The sequence below is a fragment of the Rhyacophila brunnea genome, unplaced genomic scaffold, assembly GCF_057557595.1.
Source record: "Rhyacophila brunnea isolate RB1 unplaced genomic scaffold, BYU_Rbru_1.0 scaffold_9, whole genome shotgun sequence".
Taxonomy (NCBI): Eukaryota; Metazoa; Arthropoda; class Insecta; order Trichoptera; family Rhyacophilidae; genus Rhyacophila; species Rhyacophila brunnea.
This window is the reverse complement of record NW_028233361.1, coordinates 36,497,580-36,512,048: the sequence shown is the minus strand read 5'-3', so window position 1 is coordinate 36,512,048 and position 14,469 is coordinate 36,497,580. Positions and strand designations below refer to the sequence as shown.

Genomic DNA, 14,469 nt, shown 5'->3' with positions numbered 1-14,469 from the left:
AAAAAAAACACGCGATTTTGACATGAGTCGAAAAATGTGTAGGCCTGTAGAAAATGATAAAATACGTTCATTGAGTCATGCGGGTGTCGATGCAGTGCGGTACAACGTGAGGTGACCTCATTGTTGTTCTGGTAATTTCGGCAGATTTTGTTAACTGACAATGTTCATTTAAAGGGTCAAAATGTGCTACGGTATGGGAGCATCAGTCTGATAACATTTTTAACACCAGGAAAAATGACATTACACACTTTTTCCCCTAGCGGCAGCTTACTGTGACATCACGTGATAGCACGCAACGTGCATCTCAATATAATCACAACTTAACTCACTAATATCAGCGCGATACAGTTCACTCGCGTTGGATACATGGAATAAAGGTGCAAGTGTGATTTCTACACGAAATTTGTAACTATGGCAACAAAATGTTGTTTCCCTCCGTGGCCACTTCATTGCACTCTGTATGGGGTCAAGAGAATTGAACGATGTATTTATATTTAACATAGGTAAAGTCTTGGCTTCAAATCGTCACTTCCGACTTTATATATCTGATTATATTTGATGTTGGCAAATTGAACATCTGTAAGAGGATTAACGTCGCAATCATAAGCAGATTTGCCAAAAATATATGGCTGTGAACTGTAAATTATGTATGATATGTAGTTTTTGATAGTGAAGAAACTGTTATTTCTCTCGATGAGTCGATTAGCAGCCAGCCGGAGAATTTCACTGAACTCTTGGAGTATCCATGGAATATAGAAGTGATATTATTTTTTATAGGATTTTAATGGAAACAATATGGTACATGTGTTAATAATCTCTTATATGCCATGTGCTCCACGCATTGTTTTGTGGCTTCTTAATTCAATAGACATAATTGAGGGGATCAGTTGCAAAGGATATTAATGTAATATTTAACATATAGCGTAATATACTAATTATTAGACGCACATAAAGATATCTTATTTTTTCAATATGTATTTTTACCCAGAGTTAATTGAGCAAGTTCCTAACATCCATTTCTCATGAAAACAAAAATCTGTCAAAAGGTAGAGGCCTATATTATGATCTTAGGATCGTACATGGTAAAAAATATATGTATATATACCTATATTAGAATGTGTTTTAGGTCACTCTGATTTTCTATTCACATTTCTATTTGCATTCTTATGTAATAATATAGGTATATCTCAAAAGTAAATATTCTTTTTGCATTTTTTATTAGATATGAATGATATCTGGTTTTTTCTGAATATTTAGAAATAAATTTCTGGAGGTAGTTGACTTTGCAACCGGTGCCCTCAATTAATCAAGACTTGTCGTGATTTTGTATGAGATATTCTTTAAATATGGCTTATTATCTGTGCACTAATCATAGATAAACTAGTAAGATATTTTGTTATGTAAAAGAATATCTCATAATCAACACTTAGGCCTTCCGATCATGGAGATATTCAAAAAAGACGCGACTGGTTGGATAATGAAGTCATAAACTGGTCAGTAACTGATGTTTCACACACGGTGTTACTCTTGATGAAATTTCAAACTGTCAAACTGAAACTTTCTCAACTTCTGCCATTCATTTTTTGTTGCTTTTGACGTTTGAGTGGTGTTTTGTTTGTAACTAGTAATCTAACGACTGGCATATCGCGTCTCTAGTGATAAATGATGAAGGCATTGCAAACTGTTTAGAAAGTAGTCGCGCCGTAAATGAACACCCATTGAGATACATCAGCGGTGACTTTCAAGCTACTGTTGGCGAAAGGTCTTGAAGCGAGAAATCTTCGCATATTTCTTCTATTGAATTAAGATCCATCTTATGTCTGTAATTGGCCACTATCGTAAAAACATTGTAACAAGTGATATTTGAAAGGTGCCGTTAATTAAATGGAAGATTAGGCTTTATAGCCATGGTTTGTAGAGTCAAAAATTGTGGTCACTGTCATTTTTAATGAGGGTTATCACCGTAAATTTGGTCAATTCAGACACCAACGTGTAAAAAATTGTCATTGGAATCACAATATAAAAGCTTTTTAGTTATCTCAATAAACCTTCTGTTTATCGATCATCTAAAAATCTCCACCCTTCATGGTTCTCCACTTCCCTCATGGCAGAATGAAGGTTGCCCCCAGTAAGCTTCTTCATTTGATCACTCCACTGTGCCGACGCTCTTCCCCTGCTTCGGTTTCCCTGGAGGCGAGCCAAAACCACTAGTTTTATCAAGTTATCTGGTCCACGCCGAATAATATATCAATAAAAAACACAGAATAAATCTCAGATATATTGTCGAGACCCTTTCCTATATCTGGAGTCTCTGGGTTCGTCCTGTGCTGTCTATAAAATACGAAGCATTCAGCACCAACATTACATTTCGAAGGCGTTGATTGTCTTCTACTTCTCTCTCAGAGTTCATGATACGACACCATACAAACATATAGAGAACATTAATGTTTTTACAAGCATATTTTTCGTCGTAATTGAGATTCCTTGATCGTTCTATGTAGTGGTAAGATGTGTCATCGCATTTTTCGCAATCTGGTGTATGCCTTCTTATTTCTGCTTCACAAACGCCTTTTCCACTAATGGTTGACCCCAAATATACAAACTCATCCACTGTTTCTAGATTCCGAAGTGTACTCGCTGCAGGTAAAATTTTGGCCAGTTCAATAATCATTAACTTGTTTATATTATATATTTGGAAATGCGTAATGTCACCCAAATATAAATCTTAATCTTCCATTTTATTTCAATAATACCAACGGTTTAAGATTACTTCAGCTCGAAAAGGGATGCAGGCAGTTTATGTTTCTGTAAAAAGCTCATAACTTTTTAAGTTGATTTGATTTTGTCATACGAATTACATAATGTATTAATTTAGATCATGGTAAAAACATGCATTGTTTATTTTCCTAATACGTCCATACAAAATATTAGATGAGAAAAATATTATCATTTTATCTCTTTGGTATTATCCTTACTTGATGACTGAACATTGTAAATAAACTGCACTAAAATAATATTCTAAATATCATTTGAAGATATAAATATTTCTACATTTCGGTAAATACACAATGAAGAGTTTCAGTAATTTATATTAAATGTAATACATAATTTTAGTTATTTTTTATTTTATGATTAAAAAAATTAATTATATATTATTATTATTATTAATATCAGATTAATTAACAAATGTCCATAATTTTATATTATATTAGGCAGTGGCGAATGGTGTAGGTAGGCTGTGTAAATCCAACATAAATAGTGCACACTAAACTTTGTCAGTCATACTTATTTGTTTTCATTGAACTAAGAATACAAATTGCATATAGTATTAGTTTTTAAAATTCAATTAAGCCCTGTCTAGACCAAACCATAATAGATTAAAAAAAAAATATGTTTAATTTAATAGCATAATTTTAGATATTTTATAGATCGAAGAATATTTTTATATCTATTATGGTTTGCTTTAGGCACGGTTTAATTGAATTTAAAAACTAACCAGCACCATCTGCAATTTGTATTCTTTGTTCAATGAAAACAAATGAGTATAACTGTCAAAGTTTAGTGTGTACTATTTATGTCGGATCTACACAGCCTTCAACATTTTGCCACTGGTATTAGGTTGTATGATAACTCTGAAACTGTCGCCCCGGTGATAAACTGAACTACTCTACATATATTTAAAAAATAGTTTTATTTGACCAAATGACTAATTAAATAAACAAATAGTATTTTTTAATTGATGGTTTGATATTTTTATGTAGAAAAATATTATCGTCTATGAAAGTTACCATAATATATATAAAAAAACGCTTTAAACGCCCATATCTCTAAAATGTATATAATAATCTGTGGAATGATTCAGTTTACCACCAAGGCAAGGATTATATAGTACATTTTCATTCATATGGCAACCTTATTTATTAATTGTTGTAAAAGTATTTTCTCAATGTCGCTCGTGAAATAAAAAAAAAATATATGAAGATTATGTAAGTCTATTTATAGGAAAACTAGTGCCACAATCTAGAAATAAACTATATTTGATACTACATACAACTAATAATTTTAAAAAGAAATAGATTTTGTAACAAATCTATTTTTTGGTAACATGCTCATATAATAGAATTAATGTATCGCTTATTGTGTGCTGTGTACTGCGGATTACTTTCACTGTATTCTAATGTCAATGAAGTCATGAATTTATTTTAATCGTAATATTTTTGATAGACCCTTATTTTGTCGGGGAAAACTCACAGAATATATTGGCCAATAAATATATATCCTTGCTTTTACGTCGGTCGTATTTGTATGCCTAAGGAAGAGGGAGATATGTATGAAAATTTTAACAATGAACAAAGTATAGCATAATATATTATGTCTGTAACGGAGAATAGAACAAGTCAATTCGGGACCTCTAAATCAGTAAACTTCACACAGGAACTCCCAATTTCCCATACAATGTACTCTCTAATACAATCTTCTCGAAAGTAGTGATTTTAGACTTATCTCCCTTTTCCATTTGGCACACAGGTTTGATTGTTGTGTTTATATTGCATGGAAAGTAAATAACGTTATTATTTTATGGAACAGAAGAAACATGAAGAACATGTTATTCGAAATTTAAGATATAAAATATTCTGGTTCGATAGGTTTCTTTGAATCAATGACATTATTAATGGACGACGCACTCAATACTAGCTAGCAAGTAAATTCGCATGTATAGGTAGATGTCACGCAATATCATTATGCGATATCACGCATCGGGAATTTATAGCAATATGACCTTTATTGTAATGGCGTTAGAACAGATTATGCCATTCGGCAGACCCGACAATAAAGTGAGTGTCATTTTCTTTTCCAGATGATTCGTCCATATTAATGTCATTGCTTTGAATTCAAAATGATTTTTATGTGTTCAGTGAATAAAAATATTGTCCTATTTGTAACATTAATATTATCTATCTAACAAGTGGTTTAACTCTGTTTTTCTTTTATAAATTAATGCTGTATGTAAAGAGAAAAGGGAGATATGTCTAAATCTTTTTCATGAGAAAAAAATATAGTGAGTTTTAGTCAATTTGATTACTAATTTATTTCTTTGCTTTTTTTCCTTTATGTGACCAAGATTAATTTGGCATATTCAACTTGTTTATTAAATTTTTAGACTTATCTTCCTTTTCCTTTTGCGTACAGAATTTTATTGATCATCGTTTTTTAGTACTAAAATGTATTTTTTCTGTTCGTTAAAAAACACTGCTTTACACGTTAACATGTTATCACGCCTTACGTGCTTCGCGCTTCACTGAAAATTAACCTAAAATTGACTTATTCAAATAAAACAAAAAATACATTTCGAATGTACTATGTTGCCAATCGTCAACACATACTTCCTTGTTAGCTCAATCAAAAAATTGATATGTTTATCATATTGCTAGTCTGAATCACAGACAATACAAAATATAAAATACATTGTTAACTTATTTCTCTCATGTTTAACTTAGGCTAAATTGATGAGTCTATGGTGCGTGCTTAAATCATATTATAATATATGTTTTGTTAATTTATAATTATAACAATTCATTTTATTTCATTATATTTGCAATTTAATGTACCTATTTGTGCACAAAATGGTGGCCAGTCATAAAACTATTATGTTAGGTTAACTACGGTAATCGAAATATTTGTTATTTGCTAATTGAACTCAATAACTACAAATTTGTGCAAACTTTTGAATTTTACACAATACGTGTGACCATTATCATGCATGACAGTTTTGTGCAGAATTCTTTGAACAGATCTGCACAGTTATACAAATTAATCATCAAAATGTTTGCACAAATTCTGTGTTATACAAATATAATCAAAGTTGTAATAAATATTTGTTCATATTAAGCCGGTTATAAACGTAACTGAGCATTTTTTTGCACATGTATACATGTCGGCATATCGCCACCACATGACACAAGTATATTTGAACTGTGCCAGTTGTCGAAAAACGTAATGAATAAAAATATGACTGGTTCAGACAGAGCAAGTCTTTGCTACTAAAACATGTTCAGGTATACTTGCGCAAGTATACAATATTTAAATTCAAACATTTTCATGTGTCATACAGTCAAAAAGCTAGTGCAATATTATCATAACATGTACTCTCATGTATACCTGTGCAAAAAAATGCATACCGCTCAAGTATGCAGTTACATATTTTGCAGCTGGCTTTAGTTACTATTATTATTTTCTAATAATATTATAATTACTGGTGTTGTTGCCAAATTACTTTTAATTGAACATGTTATCAACGAAAAGGAAATTGATTTAATTTATTATTTATAACTGTTCTAATTGTATCGGGTAGGCTTTATAAATTTAATCAGTGGCAGCAAATGTTTACGTGTGAAAAATAGCAAGATTTTTTTATATCGTGTTTTTTGTTATTTATTTTCCATGTTACTATATTTTATTTTACTTGACAAATCGTGCCATACTTTAAATTATTATGAATAATTTGAAAATAATAAAAAAGTAGTTATTATATTTATAGGAGATCAATTATTTCAAAACGTTTATTTGCAATGTTTTACTGTATATCCTACATTGGTTATATAGCCATTACATAGTATTTAAATATACATGTCCCTACATCACTCCTAAACGCAATGGCTTGTCTCATTTGGCCTCCCGTTTTGCACCTCACTTACAATGTAGTGCTTTTATATCAGGGCTTTTTAACCTACGGGTCGTGACTCAACATTGGGTGAAATGACATATTGTATTGAAAAGGTGACAAAATATTTTCAACAGTAAAATTTTTTTTGAAATAATGACATGCGATGATTTACAAACGTTCAATCATCATTTTCAAAATCTTTTGATTGACTACAATTCACTAAAACGTATTGTGGTGACACCCTTACTTATTTTAATGATGACTTAAATTATAGTATGTATGTATCACTATCTGGTGACACGGTCGGATAGCGCTTTTGTATTTTTAATAAAATAAATTTCTATATGAAGGACTTGCATGAAGATTTTGTCAATAATTGTAATAATCTAGTAGAGTAGTTTATAAAAATACACACCAAAAAGGTTAAGAAACTCTGAGTAGCCAAAGATTTTATCAATGTTGTATTATGAAAGTGATTACTAAACATAAAATACTTCAACTATATTCGCAAAAGTAAAATATTGCAAATAGAAAATGTCACAGTTAACGTATATAGAATAATACCGTTATCACAAGAAGTATTGTTATGATTGTTCTTTCTGTAATACACAACTCGGTTTGAGAACATCTGACATAGTATAATCCGAAATTCGCAAATACAATCCTTGGTAGTTTGAGAATTATTATTGGAATATGTCACTATTATAATGCGATAGTAAGACGACTGAATACCATTTCATCCCGTGCGCTGAAAGTAAACTCATTTATATATTGCCAACAGTTGTCATCGCCGCTGTCGTATCGATTTGCCTCGCTCAAACCTCATTCCTTTCTTATTACCAGGTCTACCCAATCTAATTCACAATGTGGTACATTTTAAAGAATATTATATTGTAGCTTTGACGCTTCACCATAAGGATTGTTTTTGATCATGTCAGCTGTCATTGCATCATTGTGCCGATTCCGTATGTATTTAAGGAAGGTATAACGCATTGAAATGATTTTTTTCTGCCAAGCTCTCAATATAATATGCTCAATTGTATCCGCTTACAGTATATGTTGTCGTATAGTCTGCTAATAGCAATCTATTATTCATAAAAATAGATATTTTGATATTATATTTAGCAATTAACGTATTTCACTCATAATTGAAATGTCCAGTCAGTATGTATTACAGATTTTGTACACACTGTTCAGTTATATATTAATGTTGCATAACAAACAGTTCATTAAAAATAAGTTTTACAAGTATTACATATTTCCTGTTTAAATTAAAAATTTTCAATGTATCAAAATTTAAATTGTGCTTCCCTTATCTTCCAAATTTAAAAAAACAACCTTGGATTTTTAAAAACAATCAAAAATATTAGCACCATCTGTATAATATTTTAATATAATTAATATATGTATTAGATTACAAAAAAATATTCATTTAATTGATTGTCAAAACACTTTGATGCTTTATAAAATGCCAATGTAACTATTATGAGTGTATTAATTCCAAAGTCACAAAATCTATTTTTTTTTAATTTTCTTCTATGTGTTCATGTGTTCGATCATTGGTATAATTTGTATAAGTTGTATATTGATTCCAAAGTCAGTAATATCCATCAACCAACATTGACATACTATTTGAAAATAATAGCAATACATGGTTTTTTATAAATTATAGCTAACGTATTTATTAAATCAAATATTTTGTTTTGTAGTGGTTTTTGTTGAATATCTTGAAATAAGAGTTTATGGATATAACCGACTTTGCAATTAGTAATTATCCTCGATTTGACGTTACGTATTAGCCAAAAGGCTGGCGTAATACTATCAGAAAGTCTATACTATAATTAGATATTTTACTTCAAAAACATTTTTTTTATACAATTTTTTGGTTTATTATAAGATTGCAAAATAGTGCTATAAAAGCTTAAATACGCTAAATATTCCTAGTAGCTTATTCAATGATAAACTTTCCTATTTACAATATTCACTTATTAAATTGCTTATATAATCACCCGAATTTAAATTAATATAACATAAATATTATCGACGAGTGTGAATGCTTTATTTTGAATTCAATATAATAATATCTAAAAAAATTCACATTTATGTAAATTATTATTCGTGACCCAGAATCACTGCTGACCTGATAATTAATATTTAATACCTTGGACGAGGAAGACCCATCCGGCGCGTAATGACCAGGCGGCCGATCGATGTAATTAACGTGCATTTTAAAGGTGGTAATTAAAAAAGCATTATCAGCAGCGTATGCGTTAATTACCACATTTAAATATCATGTTAATTATATCTAATGGCCAACTACTGCAAACGCGCCAGTCGCGGTGTCAGCACTGAACGAGTAGTTTGAAGCACCATTTAATAATATATATTATATCGTAGTGTTGCTGCCAAAAGTTGGTAAGTCGATAATTTAGATATTTAGATGGATTATGTGTCTATAATAAATAGGGATGGTAAAAAAAACTTCAAGGTCTAACATGATTTTGAGACTTACCAAATTTGACAGGTAACCCCATGATATTATAATCTATGTTAAAGTAATACTTGTATACATAATTTGAAAACACTTCTGAGTAAATATAATATAACTACAAGAAAAAATATTTTTGAAAAAAATAAGACACTATGCTGTATGTGTCTTTCTAATTGAAACAAAGTTAACCAATGTCTTTACAGTACTCTCTGAAGCGATTTCTAAATTGCGTTTCTTGTTGGCAATCGGCTTTTGTATTTTAAATCAAACCGTGGAATAAATTAAAATGGTTTATTAATATTTATGTGTGTATCTAAAGGGTTGCGAATATTAATCTCGATATAGTGTAAATATTTAGATAATTTTGAATTCATGTTATTCACATTCGGTATTTTTTTAGAATAACTGACCAAATAGGTACTTACTGTATAATGTATAAAAAAAATTCAGCCACTTCATAATGTCACTATACCTAGATATAGATTTTTTTATCTCAAATTGATACATTTCCATCTTGCTAACTCCGCGTACTCCAATAAGAAACTATTTCGTAATCGCGTATCCTGCCAAATAGGTTAGGGTGCGCCTTCGTGAGATAAAACATCTATACAATTATAATTAGAACGTGTTATGTATCATAAATCGAGCGACATATATATACAAGAATTAAAATTGTTGTGAACGGTAACTGTTACTAAAACACATAAATATAGACATGTTCATTTAAGAGTGTTTTAAATTAAGCACTCATTATGCTAATTATCTCAGTTTTGAGTGTATGTCGCTTATTCTCTATGTACATATAACCCGTTTCAATTATGAACCTGACAATGTCGTTCTTATGATGTATATGGGAGTATTTTTGTACATATATCGATATACATTAATTCATCGTCTTCTGCAAGAAGTCATTAACTAACAAAAGCTTTCTTTTATTACGCAGTACAATATTAATGACTTTTAAGAAATGTGTATTACAAAATGTGTCAACATTTAACAATTTGTGAATTCCTTCACTCATTGTCGTGAATAATAATGAAAAATTCATAGACTATGAACTCAGTTTTAACTATAATAATTATTATGACTTAGTGACTTCTTGCAGCAAACCAACTTAATTATATTATCATGTTTCTGTGCACGTTGTGTACGGAAACGATTCATTGAAGCATTTTATTATTTTCTTTATGGTCTGATAACTGTTCAAATTGGTTTCTGCATTTATGTTTATTTTTTTTTTTTAAATATATTATTCGACTGATTTTCATAGTTGTAAATTTGATAATACATATTATACTACAATATACAACATAATATAGTCCAGAGCATTATTATTGACCTATAATAGTCCTTCCAGTCAATGTTTTTCAAAATTCATTTGAAATTATTATCGATCGATAATAATTATTAAAATGGTATTTATCACTCTAACGTCATGTATGTGAAAGGAGAAGATGGAAAATAACAGCGTGTCTTAAATTTTATACATCAAATTTTCACACAGCTTGCACGGACGTACGTTGTTTCTTTCTCAAAAATATTGTATTCATAAAAAACACATGGATACTGTACTGCTCATAGTTTATGCACTACATTATGACATATATCTGGGTTCTAAACATTGCATAATGATTAAAACAGGCTGGGAGGAATATAGTATGTACCATTAACAATAAGCAATTTGATTTTTGACAATTTAGATTTCGTTTTAGAATGACAACTATTCAGAAACTGAATCTCATTTTTTTTGTTAAAAGACTAATAAATAGTAATATTTTTAACAAGCTGTTTTTTATAATATGTGCACATAATTAATTATTATTCTGTTGTAAATAATCAGTGCTTGAAGTGGCATACCATAATCCCACTTCGTTATGTACAGTACATATTATTAATGTTATGAGTGAGGTTATTATATTTAAGTTATTGTTTGTCTGAAACCATCCGCTTCCATTTTTTATTACACTTCAAGCACTGTGTATAATGTAACCTTGTTGAATATTTAATAATATATAAATAATAAATTACTCAAATTTAAAATGCTTTTTTCTTTTCCCATTCAAATAATTGGGGCAATGTTTCCTCTAAGGTGTGCGCGTGTGCGCGCGCACACCTACCAAAATGTGTCCGCACACATGTTTTCATCCCCCGCACAGTCCTCACGCAAAAATATTGTAAACGAAAGCAAACAATTCAAGTGAACAATACGATTGCTTGCACAGTTACATTATAGTACAATAATAATACTTATTAAATAGGTATAGAAAACTTATCCCCTAAAAATGACAAAAAGGAGTGGATGTGATCGTTCAAATGCGATCATTAAGAAGAAGTCCTGCGATAAATTTAAATTGGAATGGCTCTCTGGAATCGTCAAAACAGAAAAAATGCCATCTTCAATGCATTCGCAAAAAGTAAGAATTGGTGATATATTTGTTTATTCGGAAACAGATTATTGTCAAACGCATCATATGCTTCGCAGCAAATATGCAAGAAGAATAATTCACGTCTGGAAATAAGTGGATTGAATGGAGGTTGTATCTTTTAAAAAGGCATTTAAGTCAAAAAGTACACTGGGATGCTGTTACGAAATTGAAAAACTTGAAAAGAGGTGATTGAAATTGAGTGAAAATTGAGATCGCTGAGCGCAAAAAATCTGGTGGCGATCTAATCAAAGCAGTGTTAATGTACTATTTCGGCTATAAAAATAATAAAATTTAAATAAATGATTCTATGCGTTCTGTACAAGATATTCATAATCATGTATCAAATACACAGATATTCCCGAAATCTGGCGAAGTAAAAATTATGCATTCGAATTTGTCGAATGCATTAATGCAGTAAAAGATTTTTTTGAAGAATTACGGAATTCTGTAAGTTTCACTGCAAAAATCACTGAAATATAAAATACCTTAAAATATAAGTTTTAATGAAAAATTGTATGTGTGTGTTTGTGGGGGGCGGTGGGTGTAAATTTACCGCACCGGGTACGCACACCACTGACAGATGCGTTGATGATCCGCACACACAATAGAAAAATTAGAGGGAACGTTGGTTGGGGGGAGGGCATATTTTCAAAACGCGATAATTCCATATTTGGTCCAAATCTTACAAATAATATTTTTAAAACATATAAAAACAATTGCTGGTGTCTAATTTTATTTTAGTTATATTTATTGCTAAGGAGGTATTAGAATGGTACCCGTCGGGCCACGAATTTCTATGAAAAAATAAAACCTTAGAAACATCATTATTTAGAAATATATTAAAATTATATCATAAAAAAAGTATATTGGAAGAATGTCATCATGATTACAAGAGATGGCAGTATATTGTGTACAATATATTAATTTATTTAAAACAACCGACCGGGGCTACCGTAGTGAGTGTAAAGTACAGCATATTATATACACGCTCATTTTCTATGGCTGGCTTTGCATACATGGACTTGTAAACCGCGTAAATGCGCTTGTGACACATCCATTTAAGGGTTAATCGACTAATAAAAATGGGCCTATTGTTGTAATTTGAAAAAACAATACAATAAAAACAGAAACTAATGTTAAAACTGATACCAACCATTTAAGCTTGAAATAACTTTGTTTACTACAAATATTGAATTGGGGACATGTCGGTATTTGGAAATAGTAAAAGTTACTCACCATCTTCATTCCTCAGCTGAACATATGGACCACCACTGAGTGGAAATAGATACCTATATAATCAATCAATCCATTTCCATCTTTACATAATTCTGTAAGAGGTATTTTTTTGTATATCTTTTCAGGAATGGCAATGAATCCACAGTATAGAGGCCTCAATATAAATTCTTAATCACTAATGTGATCAGAGATTGTGCACAAAAGGAAAAAGTGCCACCAAAATATGTTTTTAATAATGTCTGGGGCGTAACCTTCATCAGATATTTTGTGTAAATAATTAATTGATAGCGAAGAGTTAAATAAACCAGTGTAATTTTTTCACTGAATGGTATATGTCAAAATGCACAATACAGAATTTTGTCTAATAGAATTTGAATTTTCATGAGACACCAGTTGATATCTCTATACATCAGTAGTTGTGATCAGTGACGTCCCGTGGGGGTAGGCAGATTGAGCGTCACTTAGGGGCGGCAGTTACTCGAAGAGCGGCAAATCGAGGAGAATCATTAGGTATAATATATAGAAAAAGCTACCTACCTAAACTTAGTAATGACGGAAATATCTTTCCATTAAAAAAATCTCACTGGTTGGAACCTAAATTTATTAATTACTTAACATAAAAGACTTAACAGGACTGTAATTTTTTTGTCAGGTTCGCGATGTCTAGTTTACTTCCATTGTCCTTGGACGTCACGTCCTTTATTAGTAGCAATAACACGTGAAAATTTTAAAATTTTATTTGAATTATAGGTAGGTAATTACATAATTTAAAATGTATCCAAATATTTTTGCACTATACCTATCACTCGCGAGTTTTGGAAGTTATCGGGTGTATTTCAAATGTATCTGAAACCGTGGACTCGCAATATTGTCTATTGAAGCAGAGATGTCATTTAAATTAGATTTAGTGGTATATATTTTGTTAGTAATGTATCCATACAACACATTTCTTAGATATTGGAGTCATGAAAGGATGATGAAAAAATGGGGCGGCATTTTGGCGCTGCCTAGGGGCGGCAATTTGTCTAGAGACGTCACTGGGTGTGATGAACTGCAAATAACGTTGGGAATGGATACTAATTTCAATTAAACTCTGATTACATTCATATAATTTAATATAAAAAATATAAGATGTAGGTACTAAAAAATACATGCACGCATACCAGTAACTTCCAGATTTGCGCAACCAATGATTGCCTAAGTAATAAACTCTTTTAAAGAAGATTTTATAACAATATGTTTTATATAATATTTTAACATTGTTTACATTATAAATAAAATATATTTAAGATCTGATTATTGCTACGAAAGATGATAGAAGAAAACTTGCTAATCTTGGTTATAATAATTATTTTTAATTAGTTTCGTCATTTATTATTTCTGCTTTAAAAATTGATAATCTGGGTGGCTTCTTTTCATAGTCACAGAAAACTTCTTGAAAACAGCGTCTAACACCTTGATTGTGAAGTCAGCATCTTCTTTCGTTATACACATGGGAGGTTTTATACGTAGTACCTGAAATTTTAATTAATAATAATTAAATAAAGGTATACTAACTGCTGAATTTCTAGAAGGCATAACGATAGACTGTATACCCTGTACTGCAACAGCAATCCATTTGAAAACAATATTGAAACACGAATCGGGCACAG

At 30.6% G+C, this 14,469-nt stretch overlaps 1 protein-coding gene across 2 annotated transcripts in view; it reads right to left on the bottom strand.

Annotated features, from left to right (window-relative positions):
• Nucleotides 1-14,050: 14,050 nt before the first annotated feature.
• LOC147063563 (alanine--glyoxylate aminotransferase 2, mitochondrial) overlaps nucleotides 14,051-14,469 on the bottom strand; it is a 29,808-nt gene continuing 29,389 nt past the window's right edge. For both annotated transcript variants that reach the window (XM_085959576.1, XM_085959577.1), the window contains exon 10: nucleotides 14,051-14,332. In XM_085959576.1, coding sequence (XP_085815702.1) covers nucleotides 14,192-14,332 — 141 coding nt within the window. In that variant the 3' untranslated portion in view covers nucleotides 14,051-14,191. The remainder of the gene's footprint in view (nucleotides 14,333-14,469) is intronic.